Raw genomic sequence first — 18,030 nt, 5'->3', positions numbered from 1 at the left:
GGAATATTTATTTTACTCCATTAGTGGTGTTGTTATCCTAACTTTTTGTGTTTGTAGGACATGTGAAATAAATAAAAAATTCACAGTCCTTTTTCCAGCACAAGAAACTAAGTTACGACAGTCTGAGTGCAAAGGCGCTGTCATAGAGAGCAGATGCTTTGTCAGGTGTAGATGAACAAAGATGTAATGCAAGAAAGTAAGAATAGTAAGGAAAGACCTTGTTGAAAGTGGATCAGAAAATGTGTGAAAGTGTTGACAAAAGGTGAAAAATTTCAAAAGACACATTACTCACATGAAGTTTCAGAAGTCATTTCAACATTATATTGTACAATAAGCCCGCTTTTATTGGAGGATGACCATATGAGGGCAGTATGTTTGAGTTTCTGCCACTTCAGGAGTTGACCTCATCATCGACCTTCACTTGGCTCATCGGCACCCTGCACTTCCCGTATCTGTGTCCCATTGACACTGGCATTCTTTCACGTTAGCGCATCGCAGCGCTGCAGATAGGCCTGCCAGACGCCCCCTGCACTCTCCTAGTATCTTTCCAGCACACAGAGAGACACTGTTAATTGGTAACTAAACTTTATGGTTAGCGGGGAACTCATAGTTCGACTGTCCTCTTCGAAGACACACGAGATAGCATGTCGGCATTCGGTGAGTTGTGACCGCCCGGTGTGAGCGTTCGGGATGTGGCTTTCGTTTGCGGCGTGGTGTATGGTTGAGGGTAAAGGCATGCTTGATTAAGTGTGAGCTTGTCCTGCTGGTCATTGTCGACGTTTTCCGATATGGATGGCCATCTTGCGTTAAAATGCCGACCAGATGGGTGAACTCCAAATATTTGCTTCTGTTGTGGTGTTTGTCTTGGAGATAGTTCGTCATGGAGCGCATAGGCACGTGAGACAGCAGAGCAAAAACAAATTTGTCAAGTTTTAAAACCATCACTTGAAAAACTTTGTTCCTGTCGTACCCTGTTGATGCTAATCTAATTCATTGCATTAGAATAACCTCGTTGCTTTTTCTTGTGCAAGGACATATTTTTTTGTCTTTTGACTCTTCAATCAATATCAATAAAACAGTCTAGTTATCTATTTCCCCTTCTTTAACAAGGAGAAAATCAATACTCATCTGTCATGGTTTAACCACTGAATGTTATCACTTGTTCTAGAGATTAGCCCTCCACAGCATCTTATCCACACATTTTCTGCTTATTGACGTTATTCCCTTTAGAGACATTGAGACTCGTTTTAGTACATTGGGTATTTTTTTTAAAGTGGTTTAAGCTACCCATTTTGCTGCTTTGTTAAATTATAGATATTTTCCATCAACACATTCCACATACAGCATTTACAATGTGTTTTGTACTTCATAGTCATTCCCTTCCACTTCCTCTTTTTCACTCATGGGGCAGTTAACTAGTCTCTTTTGACGGGCCTTTTGCTCTGTCATGCTGCTGCGGAGGGTCATCCATTTCCCAGACTGTCACAGCGCCCGACCAGATCCATCCTTCATCCGTTTCTCATCTTTCAAGCCCTGACCACTCTCCTCCATCCGTCTGTCAGACCACGACTTGACCTCTCACCTTTGGAGGACCGCCCATCTTGTTACCTCTAACCTTCTGTTGATTGTGTCTCTGCCAACCATGGCTGGGGATGTTATCCTTTTTCTGTTTTTAGACGCTTTTATTTAGGTAAAACTACAGAAAAGGTCTTTACATTCTATACAAATGGATAGTGTCGTATGATGACATAATGTACTTTGCATAATAAAGGTTACATTTAAAGGTGTTTCAACAAAATATCGTTTAGTTAAAAATAATTGAGATTCAGTTGGATTAAGGAGTATTTCAGTCCACATAATTTTTTATATGAGCTTATTGCATATTTTACAATAATTTAGCAACTCAGCAATGCTTGTAAGGTTAATTATATTATTAAAAAATCCACCTTCTTACTCCTCTAGTCTCTATTCTGAATTCATGTAATCACTTCCAATAGAAAAGAATGACTAAAATTACATTTAATCTGTAATTTTATTTTGCATTTTGGGATTATGTTACTAAAATTATCTAATATACTATTATCATTGAGTTTAATTTCCTTTTTATTCTGTTCCTTTTTTCTCTCTCTGTCTATTTAGTTTTCATCCCATTCTTGTTTCCTTAGTAAATCTAGATCAATGAGTCCAATTTGGACTGGTTCCATTCCAGCCCAGCTTGATTAATGGCTCTATGAGGAAGCATCAGCAATGCCTTGTCCTCATGTTCTTCACACACTTATGGACAAACTCTGACGCTCACACACACGCAGACAGCCACTCGTTTCCACCTCTGCTGTCCTGTAATTGATGACAGAAGCCATGCATTTGCAAGCCAAATGTGGAAGAGGAAGACAGAGCAAACTCCACTTGTAACCCTTTTCCACACATCCTGTCTTTCTTTTTCTCCTTTCCTATCTGTCTGCGTCCCCTGCCTCGCTGTCTACACACCCACTCTCTCATTAGCCGTTTGTCACATTGATATGAGGGACCGGGGCGGCATTGTGACATGCTCAGGAGGCAATATAAATATTTGATTAGCCCTAATGGAAATCGTCACTGTGCACTAATTGCACCACACATTATCTGAGGTGCCATATCAGTGGCGGACATCCCCTTTGATCCTCCCTCAGTCTGATGTTCTCTGCTTCTTCTTCCCCATCTCAGCCTGGTCTTTCTTGTGTTTATGTAGCTTATTTTGGGGTCACATGTCCCCTTCTGACTTCATATCTCTCCTTGTCACAGTAGACTGATTTCTTTTCTTTCTCTCAGTGTCTCCATCTGTCTCCATTCTCTTCCTTCTTGCGTTGTGGGGGTTTTCTTCCGGTGCCCTCCTTTTCTCTTTGAGGTAGCTGAGACTAACTAGCTGCCAGAGCTAAATACGTACATAAATGGTTGCACATAGGTGACCAGAGAGTAATTCACAGAAGGACAAGCACATGGACAGTTATGTAGCTTGTGACGTAAACCAACTATTTAACCGATAATCTTACAAACAGACTATAAAACAAAAGAAACAAATGTAAACAATGCAGCATTTTGAAAATAAAAAAAAACAATTGCCATGTTTCTTCTTCTGTAATCAGGGCTTCACAAAAGTATTTGTGTCTCTTTAACCTTTCCATGTTTTGACACATTACAAGCACACACTTTTTAGAGATTTTCTTTTACACTCCAACAAAAACAGATGAATAGTTGTGTCGTAGAAGGCAAACTATACATGTTTACAAGTAAAGCTGTGTGATGTGTTAATACTGAGCCCCTGTTACTCTGATGCCCATAAAATAAATCCATTGCAACCACCTGAGTATAATCATTTAATATCGCTATAAGTACAGCTTAGCTGGTGTATTCATACCCAATGAAGCAAACATAGAAGAAAGCCTTTCGGTCAGATGAAACCAAAATCTAACTTTTTGGGTAACATAAAAAAGAAAGCATCACCAAATACATCTTTGCTTTAGTGAAACCTGGTGGCATCATGTTGTGGGAATGTTTTCTTCACCGTAGGGAGGGAAGCAGGTCACACAGGAGAATGGATGGAACTCAATAATGAGTATTCCTGGAAGAAAAAGTTATTCGAAGATATAAAACTTTAGACTGGAGAGGGGTTTACTTTTCATAAACATATGAAGATCTGTAGTAGAATAGTTTAGACAATAATAGTTGCTCAAATGACCCAGTCAAAGTTCAAGCTTAAATTGAGAATCTATGGCAAAACATGAAAGTTGTTGCTCACAGACACTCTCCATACAATCTAATTGAACAAAGGCTGTTTTCCAAAGAAAAGTAGTGCTGTGTTGGTCTATCACTCTGCATCCTGACATTTTCACAAGACACTGTTTACATTATTTAACCAAAGTCACATGTACTGTTTTTTTTTTAATTAAAACTTTACAACAAATAATACCTCTACTTGTTAACTTGCACATCTCAATGACCAGCTACACTTTTTTTTCAAAGTCGAAGCATTGCTGTGAATGCAGATCATTTCCTTTCCTTGTTTTTTTTTTTTTTTTATGATCAAAGCTCATCCTCTGAGGCACCGTTTTAGATGTCCAGACTTTTTTCCCCTTTTAGAAATCCTCCGTCATCCTCCATCCTGTTTGTATTTACTTGTTGTTATTTACGGTGTGTCTCCTGTAAAAGATCTGTCACATTGTTTGCTGTTGGCTCTCCCCTTTTTTTCTTTCTCTCCTTCTCTCACCCTCCCTCGGACGTTTCCATTTAGCCAAAGACAAAACAAGTTAATGAGATCGGAAGTGCGGGCCTATCAATGGGGAATCAGTATTCAAAACTAGACCTTGTCTGGACACAAACAGCAGGAAGCCAAACAAGAACCCCAGTGCTGCTGAATGGGAGGACGGGGAGAGGGAACTGAGAGACAGAAAGGGACTGAAAGAGTGGGTGAGAGATTGTTGTTGGCTGGGTGAAGGGGGGAACCCATACACACTGTGGTGGTGCTGAATACGTTTTATTTGTGTCTTCTTTTTATATGAAAAAAATAAGTTGTAGATTTGGATTTTTGTTTAAATGAGCTGCTGTCTTCAAAACAAACAAGAAAAAATACTGTTATGTATTCACATTTGTATATGAACTATTATTATTTTCACCTGATTATCATTTATTTGTTCACTTTTTTCCCCATTATGCTAATGCCTTCAGCATTATAAATAAATAAAAAGAGCTATTTGCCTCAGCATGATCTGTACTCAATGTTCTAAATAAAGACTGAGCAACACTTGGGGTGGAAGTTGCTAAATGGGTCATGGGACAGTAAACTTCTCTTTTTTTTATTTTATTTATTTTTATAATGTATGATGTTATGGAGAAGTGCAAAGCAACATTGTGATGTGAAATAATATCTCAAACTTTGAACATCTCCTGGGCAGGAGATGTGGAAAATGGAAAAATCTTGAAAAATCTCCAAACTTCATAACATGTGCTTTCCCTCTTAAACTGAAAGTCAATTCAAAAATAGCCAAGAGCCCCTTGGGAACTCTAGAGGAGCTGCAGAGACAAACAACTCATGTGGAACAATCTGTTGACAAGACCACTATTAGTTATGCTCGCCACAAACTGGCTTTTTGGGAGAGTGGCGAGAAAAAAAGTTACTGTTGGAAAAAAATAGAAATCCCCGCTAGACTTACCACAAGCCATGTAGATTATCCTAGCAAACATTTGGAAGAAGGTGCTCTGGTCAAATGAGACCAAAACTCAACTTTTTGGTCAACCTGCAAAATACTTTGTGCATAGAAAACTGATAAAGCTTAATCTGCAAAAAGAGAAATGAGCAACAATTTAAGTCTCTAGATGTGCAAAGTAGGTAAAGGCAAACCCTAAAACACTTCTAGATGTAATTTCAGCCAAATGTATTTATACATGGTAACTGAATAAAAAAATACAACATTTCTTTAAAATTTTAATTTTAGAAATTTGAGAACAAGTTTGTCTTCCTCCTTTAACTTCATAAAGGAAAAACTACTCTGTGTTTTTCTATCTCATAATATCCAAATAAAACACAGCTACAAACATTGCAAAATAACAAAAAAGTGCTGTGAAAATTTTTGAGCAGCACTGAGTGCCACACAATACAGAAGAAAGTACAGCACAAAATTTGACCTTTGTTTTGTGTGCATCATTCATTGCTCTTGTATCTAATGGTTCGTACCATCTTTAGACACTTCCCACATAAGAAGTGTGGGAAGTACTCGAGCAGTACCAAAGATAGCGAAGATAGAGGGAGAGAGGAGGAGAGGAGGAGGGGCGGAGGTGGGGAAGCAAAGCCCCCATTATCTCATGTGGAGGGCCACCTGAGCTAAAGATGGCCATTTGTTCCAAAATCGACCTGTCGACCCCCACCTAATTACCCACCAATTATTTCCAAATGGACCACGCTCACCCCACGCCCTGATCACTTAAAAAAGAAGAGGAAGAAAATTGCCTGTCTATTTCTGTCTTTCTCTTTATTTCTCTTTATTCCTGCCTTTCTTTTTCACCTTTCTTTTCTCTCATTTCAGCAGTTAGTGCCTATTGTTGCCTTTTACTCCCTTTGTATCCTTGCTTCTAGGTGTTCACTATAGGTGGTAAATCATCAGGAGGATTGCTGCGCGGGCAACTTTATATCATTGTGTCACCGTCTTCTGTGTCTGTTCCTCCCACTCTCCGGCTCTCGGCCTCTTTGGCACCGGTGAGTCTCAGCAGGCCTCCGATGTGTATCGACGGGTCCGGCATTCAGGAGCCACCCGCCGGAGAAGAAGGCTGTTCCCCTGTTCCCAGAATTCTTTGTGGTCAGCCTTCATTGTTCACCGCCACTTGTATACAGTATTGTCAGAGCGATTGTGGGCCTCGGCGTTCCCTCGCCCCGAGGACGACCAGAGAGCAAGCAGCGCAGAGGAGGGAGACGAAGGCAGAGAGGATGAAGAGGAGGAAGGGAGCATTGTGTCTCTCGCTTACCATTCTCCTGCCTTCCCATCTGTTTCCCTCTCTTCCTTCCTGTTTCTGTGGGATAATGAGCAGATTACTAAGAGCTCCGCTGCAGCTCCTAATAGGGGAAGTCATGGCCGGGGAAATACAACGAATCAGTTTGAGATATCATCTGCCCGAGTGGGGCAATAGTTTTGAACTCTGACACCTCGCTGCTGGCAGGCCGACTTTGATCACTCGATTGCCGAGCGAACGAGCGTCTCGACGTCTGCATAACTTGTAAAGCGAGCAGGGGATTGTTGTAATTGTGTGTTTTCTGCCATTTTGCTCATCTTGTAAACACAGAAATCTGTTGTTAGTAGCTTGTTATAAACCCCACCAGCTGCTAGTAAATTCATAGCACCTGCTGTTGACTGCTGGCGATGGCATGGGTGCAGCAAGGTTAATTTAACTTTTATCACGTCTTTAGTGATTCATGAATCAGATATGTTTGCCTCACACATTTATGTTGTTAAAAGTTGCGCCGAGGTTTGTTCAGGTTCGGTTTGCTCAATGCACATTTTAGTTAAAGTGAAAAAACTGCTTGCAGTTTTCATTTTATTAATGTATTATGGCATATTTACAATTAGCTGCTTGACAGAATTTAGGCCACAATACTTCAAAGCCCAAGGCACGTTCTCCTACATTTTGAATGCTACAACCTGCTTTTTAATTTTTTTTATCAGCAGTGAAACCCTGTTTACTTGCCTGCAAGTTATTTTGTTTATTGATAGAGATGTATGTTTACATTTTATGAAAAGCCTAAATCTCTCTGCATTCATTTTGTGTTGAAATTCCTATTAGGATAGCAATGACCATTAATATTTCCAAATGTCAAATATTATTAACTCCTCGTTTTTTTTTGTTGTTGCTAAGATCTAACAGTGCTTAATCCAGATTAAGAAACACTTGTCTTTTTTTAGATGACTGAAACACATTTTAATTGTAAAGTCAATTCAACCTTTTTTTTCATACCTGTACTTTTTAAAATATATTGCTTTGAGGGCCAGATTAAAATCCCCTCAGGGATAATTTAGCCTCAACTGATCTAATCCCGCCACACATATTCTGCAGAGTTCAGAGGTACGCAGCTTAGTGTGTCTGTGTGTGTTCCGCTCGTTGCGGACTGAGACGGCACTGCGTACGGGCCTCCTGGCCGGGTTTGAAGCTAAGTGGATTAGCATATCTCCCATGTCAGCTCCTTTCACCATGACAGCCTGATGACATGGGACTGTGTGACGGTCTCGACCCACCTGACGTCCCGAGTTTAGGCCTCCTAGCAGGTGGTCTCCACTCTGGGGAGGGGGAGAGATGAAGGAGTTTTCATTTTGAGCTGAGGCTAAAGGGCAGCACGAATTCTTTTTCAGCCTCTTTTTTGTGTGTGAGAGTAAATGTCTTGGATTTTCTCTCTAGATCTCATCACTTCTTTGTCTCATAACATGTGCTATACATGACTTGTGAGTTACTATCAATAGAGTTATATAGTCTTATTTATTATCCAGGATGTATTTTATGTCTGTTAATCCTTTTTTATACCATGTTTGTGCTCAAGACGAGTTAAAATGACTAAAAGGAAAACTTAGTGATGTTGGCAGTGTCTTGGTGTGGGAAGGCTTTTTTCCCCCCAGCGAGTTATATTTGATCAACAATGCAGTCGAAATATCACAAAAACCCTTAAATCTCACCTGTTATTTATTTGTGAGATATTTACAACTTGTCTGCAAATATCTCACAATTAACGTCCTAATTCTACTGATAGTTTTGACGTCCAAGTTGACGCTTTTGAAATATGAGAGATTAGGACCCCTGATTAACCCAAAATACCTCTGAGCTACTTCCTGCTAATAGGTGATGATTATTGGAGTCACACAATTCTTAAAGAATACGAGAATCAGGTCAGAAGATGACTTCTTTTTGAATGAAAGGAAGTCAAGTTTAAATAACCAAACTGCAAAAGTCTGTGAAATGATCTATACCTGGTTTGTTATGTCTGGGATTTCTGTCAAAACATAGAGCTAAATGATTCTAGAGGTGATTCTGCCATCCTGTATGCTATTATACAGTATGACAAACTCTAAACCACAAACTTTTGCCTTGCACTGAATTAAACAAAATGTATAGTCAAACAGCTTTTACTCTCAGTGCTGCAGCTGTTCTCTCGTCATGCACCGTAACCAGACGGTGTAAGTCAGCCAGTCTTGCGCAAATCCATCCCGAACACATAAAAACGACATGTTTCACTGAAACATATCATTAGAACAACCTTTGCTCGAAAACGAATCCCTACATCATCCGGAGACGTTTTTACACCCCTAAAATTACAGTTGTACAGTCTTTGCTGTGATTGATAGACACGAACAAAGTTATAGTGCAGTTGTATATTTTAGAGATCACTTGTGAAAATTAAATGACAGAATGTGTTTCTTCTGTTGAACAGTTTTGCATCACTTTTATGTGATTACCCTTACAAGACAATTAGTGGTCAGATACGTTTTTTTACTTTCAACGCTTAGGCGAAAGTATACGTAGGGATCCATTCCTTTCTGTTACATTAACATACTCTCTATAATTCTTCTTCTTCTTACATCATATTTCCTGTCATCCATACTCTGATTGTCATCTTCTGTTCACATTTCCTTCACTTCCTTAACATCCTGATTCACTGTCTTTTCATTTAGTGTAATTCTTTCCTTTACCCACAAATTCACAATACTCTGTGACCCACCAAGTCATCTCACGCTTTCTCTTTCTTTCCTCCCCCACTGCCATCCTCCTTCCTAAGTCTCGTGCTGGCCTACCCAGGCAAAGCTAACACTTTTGTCAGGGTGATTAATAGCATGCCCGATTGTCGTTAATTTGCTGGCTAATGACTAGAGGGAGCAGGCGAGAGGAGAGGAGAGAAGAAGAGAAGAAGCAAGGCATGGAGTGAATGCTGCTTCCAGTTACACTTTCTCACAGAAATGCACCGATGCACGTATGCACATATAATTCAGCAACAGTGATATGGCTACTATCGGGGGTGTAGGCTGATGGAATAGTTTCTGTTGTTTTTACATTATTTGGATAAGCATCAGTACAGACAGAAAACAGCAATAGCTGAGATTCCAAAAAATTTCAAGATAATTTTGTATCAGAAATTTTTTGGCTCTGATTAGACCCTTGATCATCGATGAAAATCAAGTCGTTTCGACAACTAGAGATATCTGTTGAACGTTCTCCAATCTATAAAACTGTACTTAAGCCATACTGAGATTTTAATACTGAGATGAGAAAATAATCTTTCTCTCCTACACCTCTTTACAGTTCCTTTGCCAAAGTGTATGTACCCGTTCAACTTTTTCACATTTTGTCTTTTGAAACCACAAGCTTCATTGTATTTCTACTGGGATTTTATTTGCTAGGTGAAGAGAAAAAACTTAATAATTGTGAAGTGCAAACAATGATATTTAATTTTTAAAATAGGAAAATGTGGTAGAATGGGGATTTTATTTTTCTTAAGCAAAGGCAAGTAAGTTGATCAGAGCTCATATATCTTATTTTATCTTTCCTTTCAGACTTGGGATGAAGTCAAATATAAGCCCCCCTGCTTGAAAGTTATGTTCAGTTTATCACATAAAATCTCAATAAAACCCACTGAAGTTTTGAATTGAAAAGAAAAATAAAATTAAAGGGGTATGGATATTTTTGCTAGGCATTGCATCTCTTTAGAAGGAAAGATGAAAAGTGATAATTTACTAAAATAAAACAAAAACAAATTCAAGCTCCCCCTTGTGATGATTCTCCTCTCTGTTATGATGTAATGAAATTACGCTCGCCCCCTTCCTCTCCTCCTGTATTGTTTTTCTTTTCTCATTTTCTCTCTCTGTCTTCTTTCCTCCTGAAACTCTTCCATTTTTAATCAGCTCCTTTCAACCCTGACACCCTCCTCCTCTCTGCCCCGCCTTCCCCCATGGGTGATGTTTGCAACTCAATTTGGCAAATGTAACTCAGTATTGATTATTATTAATATTTATCATGTTTGTGAACATGTTTTCCTCCAGTGCTATTAATCTGCCCTGTTAATAAATGTCTGCTGCAGCCCTGTGCCAGAATCCCTGTGGGACTATATCACCACGAAACAAACACACACACGCACACACACACCCCTGCGCACCCCTGCTCTCAGCTGCAGGAGGCTGCCTGCTGTCCTCTTGCTTGCCTTGAGGGTTGAACTTAGCATACACGCGACACATGCACTATATTGGAGGATGGAATGGCTCCAGGCTGCTCCACGCAAATGACACATCAATAAATTGGCCAGCGATGTACTGACACCCAACACAAACAAAAATTGCATAAGCACTCTACACTTAGCTTACAGTGGCCAAGATTGTGTGTTGGGACCTGAAAAACTGCTAAGATGTTCCTGAATTATTGTCATTTTCTTATTGTGTAATCAGTTGAAATGAAACAAATTATAACCAGTCTTTGACTAGGCCATTCTAACATGGATGATTATGCTTTGTGCTAAGCTCTATGATTGTAGCTCTGTGTAGAGTTGTAGTGGTGGATGAAGATGAAGCTCTGGCGCAGTGTGTGTTCTTTTTTTAACCTCTGGGAATAGTGTGTTCAGAGTAACATTCAGTGCTGGTTTTCCTTGTCATATTGAATCTTGGTGTATATGTTAATCAGCGTAATCAAGTATGTTCAAGGACCGATTCAATAGCCATTCGATGCATTGTGTATTTATCAGGAAGTGTGTGTTGGTGTGTGTTGCAGCCCGGACATTCTCTGTTCACACCGCTGCCTTCAGGCAGAAGATACAGAGCAATCAGAACAAGAACCAACCGTCTCAGAGACAGTTTCTACCCGATAGCAATAACAAAACTAAATGCAATCAAAAACAACCATTAATCATCATAAATGATGTATGTGAGAATGTGGCTGTTCTTACTTATTAGTTTTTGTTTTTTTTACCAGTCATTTGTTAATTCTTACATTATGTGTGAATTGTGAGACAGTTATTTTTTGTTTTTAAGCATATGCACTGACTGATGGCACCTTTTAAATTTCGTTGTCCTTGTGACAATGACAATAAAGATTTATCTTATCTTATCTTATCTTATCTTATCATCTTGTTTAGCTTGTTTTTCCAACAAATTCTACTTTGTGAGAACTTGCTGCTGCTTATGGTCCCCAGAGCCCGGGCCCTGAAAGAAAAAGTTCTGTTTTTTCGTTAGGCATGTACTTGTAATGGCTGGGTTGAAAGTAACTGTCAGATTTAGGGTATAGAAATTAATGAAAAACAAATGAAAGTCAATACAAAGTCCTTGTGAGGATAGCCAAACATACTATGTGTGTGTATGTGTGGGAGTGGGGATATGCTGACTTTGGATTTTAACTGCTAAATTATTGTCGTTTTAAGTTACTGCGTCAAATTAGATCATGAAAAAACATGATTTCATTACACATTTTCCTACTCACACAAGAAGTGCAGAACGTGACTCATGATAGCACGTAACACAACATAAGCACGACTACAATTAGAGCATGTCATGGCTATTGTGGAATTATTATGTAAAGCAGCTGTGCTTATGCAACTGTGGTTTCTTTCCCTCTTGCCGTCTCGCATTCTTTCTCGTTCACCGTCTTTTTCTCACCGAGCCGAAGTCGTATCGCAGTTTGAAGTGTTGCTTGGAAATCCTCTGTGGTGCCTTCGCTAGGAGAAACGACGCAGCGTTTCTCAGTCTGAGAGGCTTTCTGGTATTGCAGCTGACCGTGTTTGCCTTGCTCACTCACTGCTTCCAACCCCACGCCCTCCCCCCTGGCAGCTCCTTCGCAAGCCTTACATCTGTGCGTCATTTTGGCTATATGGTACCCCAGTGCCACTGTGGAAAAATGAACTATTGTACAGTTCTGGGTGTTTGAGTTGCCCTCATTTTGATTTTTACAGCTGCATCCCTTCTGGTTTATGTCATGTGGGGTGGGAGGGGGGAGTTCGGTTGTTGTAGAGAGAATCATCAAAGGCCTGCTTGGTAGATTGGGAGCAGGTATCTAGTGGTCCCGTAAAACAGCAAAAGTGGGACCATATTGATAAATATAGTGGCACCAACAGCAGATTAGGGCTTGGCTTTTGCAGGCTTTGCACACATGCTCGCGCAGAGCTCCCACATCAAAATGTTTGGTCATTTATTGCTCAACCAGCTACCCATTTTTCATATCTGTCATGATCCACACACTCGCCTTCGGCCTCTTTTTTTTTTTTAACCAGATGATTTTTTTTTCCTCCCCATATTTGGAGCCTGTGCTGGATTTTGCATAGTTTTGCCTTTTTTCCCTGGATACTGTCTTTTCATCAGTGGCTGGCTTTCGTTTTGAATTGAACCAGATCAGTTTACGGTCAGACAAAGATACCGTCTCTCTCCGTGCGTCTTGAAGAGAGAAGGAAAGGATATGCGTTTGTGTATATGTATGTGTGTGTGCATGCGTTTTATGATAGCCATCACTGGCACATACGTCCCATTTCCAGATCTCCTTTTAAAGTTATTACAGTGGCGACCGTGACTCCAAAATGCCTGCTTGGATGCACCTGGTTCCAGAAATCACAAATCGTTTAATAATGCATCATTTCGTTTGTACTTCTTCCTGTTAATTATGGGGCTTTGCAAAAGTACTGGGGTAGTACTGGCTATTTTCACTTTTTTTTTTTTTTTTTACATTGTAGTCATAAACTAAATTGTGATTTATTGCAGTTTTATGTGATAGACTAATACAAAGTTGAGCATAATTGTGATGAGGAAAGAAAACGGTGATCATTTGCACTCCAGACTCAATCATTTCACCATCCTTCACTACGGTTATTTTCTTTCTTAGCAAAATTTCTTAAAGTTAGTCAGACTAATATCTGAACATCAGTTTTTAAGTCTGTGATTTATCACCTCAGTCCTTAAAAAGCCTATACTTTGCAGTTTTTAAATGTGGTAATTCACCTATCTGATTCTAGTATGTCGTATGCTGTAATTCTTACAGTAGCAGAGCATTGGTTCTCTGGGATTGGACTGGGATGATCTGATCTGAATCATTCTGTTGTAGCTCCAGTTATGTTAGAGTTGTTGTCTTGCTGGAGAATGAACCTCTGAAGTCTTTTACAGGCCTTTAACAGCTTCTATTCCAGAACTAGAGGTGTTTTTAGTTTCATAATCCTCCCATTTTCTGTAACCAGCTTCCCCTTCCTTGCTGAGAAATTCAGCCCTACAGCATGATGCTGCCTTCACCATTCATCACTGCGGATGATGCACGCAATGTTAGTTTTCTGTCACACATAATTTTCCATGTTTCAAATGTACATTTCCATTATAAAATGAAAGCCACTTCCCCCCTAAGGCCAGATTTATGAAGTGCATAATAGATAGTTGTCGTGTAAGCTATTTCCATCACCACAGCTGTAGATCTTTACAAGTCTTCCATTAATATCATGGATCTCTTTATGAACAACCTGACAAGAATCCTTCTTTGTGCCATTTTCCTTAAAACATGCATTGATACCTACTTTGCAAGGCTTCAGTTTGGTCCATATTTCATGAATGATTTACAGATCTCCACCTCAGATTTCTTGCATGCAGTCTGTGTTGTTCCTGTACGCACGGAGGACGGCAACAATACGGCACAGTCTACTCGCCACAAGACACATGTGTTTGTGTGTGTCCAGGCAGACGGCAGAAAATGACTCCAGATTTTATCTTTCAGCGTTTAAGTCTAGAACACTCTGATTAAACACAACCACAGAATAATTTGCCCGTTGTAAGGCTTTCGATTGAACCTCTGATTTTCGGTGTTGTGTCAAGTTATTTTGCCATGGCAACACTGATTGCGTTGCTATCTACATCTCAGTTTTTTTTTGTTTGTTTTTTTCAAATGCAGGTTATTGAAAGAAAATTATGAAAGAAGGAATTTCATTAGCTGTTTGTATTTTCCTGAAAACATTTTTACCTCGTTCGCTCTAAATGTCACATTTTGTCCTGCCCGATTTCCAGAAGGCGTGCAGTAACTATAAGATATCATCTTTACCATTAACACCATCTGATGGGGTGCGCATGTGTTTAGAGTACAGTAACAGCTCCTTCAGTTGCAAACAGATGTGTGTTTGTGTAACGGCCCGCGTCTGCATTTGTACGTTGCCCCGAGATCTCGGTTTATTGCGAACGATGCTACAAAGCAAAGAGCGCCGCTTATGGCATGCATTTACAATTTATCAAATAAATGGGATGCCTTCATGTGGCCTGAGCCTGCCTCTCAGGCAGAGCAGAGTAGTTTTCCACTGGAATAACAGCCGCTCGAACAAGCAGACCATTGTAGCCGCAGCCAGCGCGGGGACCCCCAAGGTGCGAATTAATGATTGACCCCTGATGTAATCAGGATAAATAGCTCCCCGTAAAAAAAAGAAGGATATGGGCCAGAGGAACGGTAAGAGAAAGAACAACAAGAGGAGCCAGGGAGAGGAAGGCACTATCTGGCCTTTTTTTTTTTTTTTGAAAAACCCACAAGGAGGCGAACTCAACATCTCCCTCTGGGTCTTTGGAGACTCAGAACTAACATGCAGCTTTTTTTTTTTAAAGCGGTTCTGTCATCACTGGATACATTCTTTACCTCTTTCTCTCCGTCTTCTTTCAGGATGCTATCAGTCATATCCCTACTTACTTTTTTTTTCTTGACTTGTCTGTCTTTTCGTAAAAGTATAGAAACGCGGTTCTACACCAGAAAATAAAAGATTTACACCTGAACGCTTCAACAACACAACATATCTCCTTTTATGTTATTCCTCTGTACATTTTCTGTGCACAAAGCCCCTAAAAGCCAAATGGTGTTTAATAGATTTTTCCAAGTCTTTCTCTCTGCTTGTCAAAATGACTCTCAATGGGTCAAGTGCCAGTGACAGTTTTGGGGAGGAGGGCTTTGTAGGTGAGAGAAAGTGTTTAACAACCTGAGAACACTTCTGATTGTGTAAAGGGAGAGCAGCAGATAGAGCTGAGTTGTAAAACTTTAATTGATCTGCGTAAAGTGTGGAAGCTACTGCTGGCCTGCATGTTCAGTGCTTAGTTGCGTGCCCCCTCTAAACCCCTCCAAAGTGTTGATCATTAACAAAAAAAAAAAAGAGTTTTTTTTCCATTAAAAATTGCTGGATGACGCAAAATCAGTCATAAACGGTTGGCTTTACGGCCTCAGACTTATATGATAAGTTTCCCAGTTTTTATGTGGACATGCTGCTTAGTTTGCCAGGTGCTAAAGAGACCATAGCTCATGCTTCCAAGGTTCAGCATTTCACATTTGAAACTAATATGTCAGTTTACAACTTTAACTGTTAACATGAAGAAGAAAAATCTCATATATGTGTCAAAGAACAAACTGGAGTCTCCTTTGTCTTAGATGACTGATCAGTTTGACTCGCCCAACTTTCTTTCAAATGCTGTATCTTTGCTTCTTCACCCAAAATATAAAAATATAGCATAATTTAGTAAAGATGTCATCTTGGAACTACAGTTAAAACCTAAACAGCAGCACCACTAGCAATTGACAATATAAACTGCTAGAGGATGAGAGCATTGTTTGAACTATTCCTGCTGTAAGTATGAATCCAGCCTGTTTGCAGATTTGTAGGGACAGAGAATGCATAGTGGTCGATTGATTAAACATACCAGAATTTGTCTAGATAGGACACAGGAAACTATAATTTTTTCTTGTAATCTGGCATTTTATGCTTTTTTAAAAATATATTTTATTAATATTTTGATATGGCGCCAAATTACAAGTAATGTCAGGTCAAAGTACCAATGTCAACTGAATTCATCAATGTCATTCAGTTCATCATGTAGTGACATATTTTTGAAGAAAAATATGTCAAGGGGACAGTGGAGAGGAACCACTCCCTTTTAACAGGAGGAACATCCAGCAGAACTAGATATGATATAAGCAGCATTTAGCTGCAACTGACTAAAAGATGAGAGAGAACAGAAAATAATCACTTTGATTCACTGAGCCATAATAGAAAAAAAGAGCACAAACATTTAATGGTAGCAACAGTTTTATTAATGGCTTTGTATGGCCTCCATGTTTGATTTGTCCAGAAAATTGTATATGCTGGTATAGTTTAAGAACAACAACTAAAAACACAGTCATAGATAATGTCAAATATCACTCACCTACATGCATTTGCTTGAGCACAGTTGCAAACTTTCAGTGTCTACAGCAATATCCTTAACATGCCTGAGTGAACGGGGCTAAAACTTGGAGCCAAAAGTTAAGTGCATCCATGCGTACATAATACTCATTATCATTTCCACTTTGGTGCAGGCACAATCATTTTGTCAGTCCTTGGCGGTGACAATAATAGCAGATGAAGAGACTAACCAAGTCAGTGATAGATTCATTCATTATGTGTAAGATGAGTCCTGGCAGGACACAGTGAGCATAATAAAATCAAATTGTTTCCATGAAGCAACAGAAGCACAGGGCTTCTTTGCAACTGGCAGCTTTTGACCAAACACATTCAATTTTTTTTTGTTTTCTAATAAATTTAGTCCCACTTAGAGGGAACTGTGAGCAAGAGTTTCAGTTTTTGTTTCCAGAAGCATGAATTGGCTGAACAACGGTTGCCCTCAAGATGTTAATAACAGACCTGTGTTTGTCTCGTTTGCCCTAGATGACAGTGAGCCAGTTGACAGCATGTACGATGCAGAAGCCGACCTCCCGGGTTTAGCAGCTGGCAGTGCTGATAGCCCAGAAGAAGACGCCGAAGACAGCATCATCAACATGTCACCTCTGCCCTCCCCGACTCCTTCGCATCAAAACAACCATCACCACCACCTACTGCACCCCCACATCTACACGTCACACCATCTCCACAACAACAACAGCAGCAGCAACGACCAGGACTTCACCACACCTAAGGAGGGCTCGCCCTACGAGGCGCCCGTCTACATTCCCGATGACATTCCCATTCCCGCTGAGCTGGAGCTGCGGGAGTCCTCCGTGCCCGGCGCAGGCCTAGGCATATGGGCCAAGGCTCGCATTTGTGCTGGTGAAAGGTTTGGCCTGCACAGTGCAAAGCATCATGGGTCCACAGGCAAAGACAGCTCCTTTGGATGGGAGGTAGGAGCCACTATGGAGTCCATATTAATTGCCTTTTTGAATCATTTTCATCCGTTATTGCTCTTGCCATATGTATTCTGTGGAACAGAGACAGAAAGACATTAAATGAAGCCGCACTGAGGATATTTGTTGACTACATAAGCAGCTCTCTATTTACATTTCCACCTATCACTGTTGGTTCTCAGCAGCATACATCTCATCATCAGTGTAGAAGCTCAATGATCACTCCATTTGCATTCCCTTTATGATCTGACCTCATCCTTGATACCCGTGCGGCGAGACACTCCCACACATCTACATACGCGTAATATGCTCATCTGCAGCCGCACCGCAATGTCAGATGGAAAAATCTGTCTGATTAGTGGAGGTATCAGCTTTTATGGGCGTCGGTCTGAAGCGAGCGCA

The 18,030-nt window shown here is 40.1% G+C and overlaps 1 protein-coding gene across 1 annotated transcript in view; it reads left to right on the top strand.

Annotated features, from left to right (window-relative positions):
* Positions 1-18,030, top strand: part of LOC116725545 (histone-lysine N-methyltransferase PRDM16-like) — a 210,225-nt gene that overhangs the window by 52,012 nt on the left and 140,183 nt on the right. Inside the window, 1 exon segment of the mRNA XM_032571667.1 lies at positions 17,177-17,625. Within this exon segment, the coding sequence (XP_032427558.1) occupies positions 17,177-17,625 (449 nt within the window).

Source organism: Xiphophorus hellerii, chromosome 1 (genome assembly GCF_003331165.1).
Source record: "Xiphophorus hellerii strain 12219 chromosome 1, Xiphophorus_hellerii-4.1, whole genome shotgun sequence".
Classification (NCBI taxonomy): domain Eukaryota; kingdom Metazoa; phylum Chordata; class Actinopteri; order Cyprinodontiformes; family Poeciliidae; genus Xiphophorus; species Xiphophorus hellerii.
The sequence above is the reverse complement of the archived record's forward strand: the minus strand, read 5'-3'. Positions and strand labels throughout refer to the sequence as shown.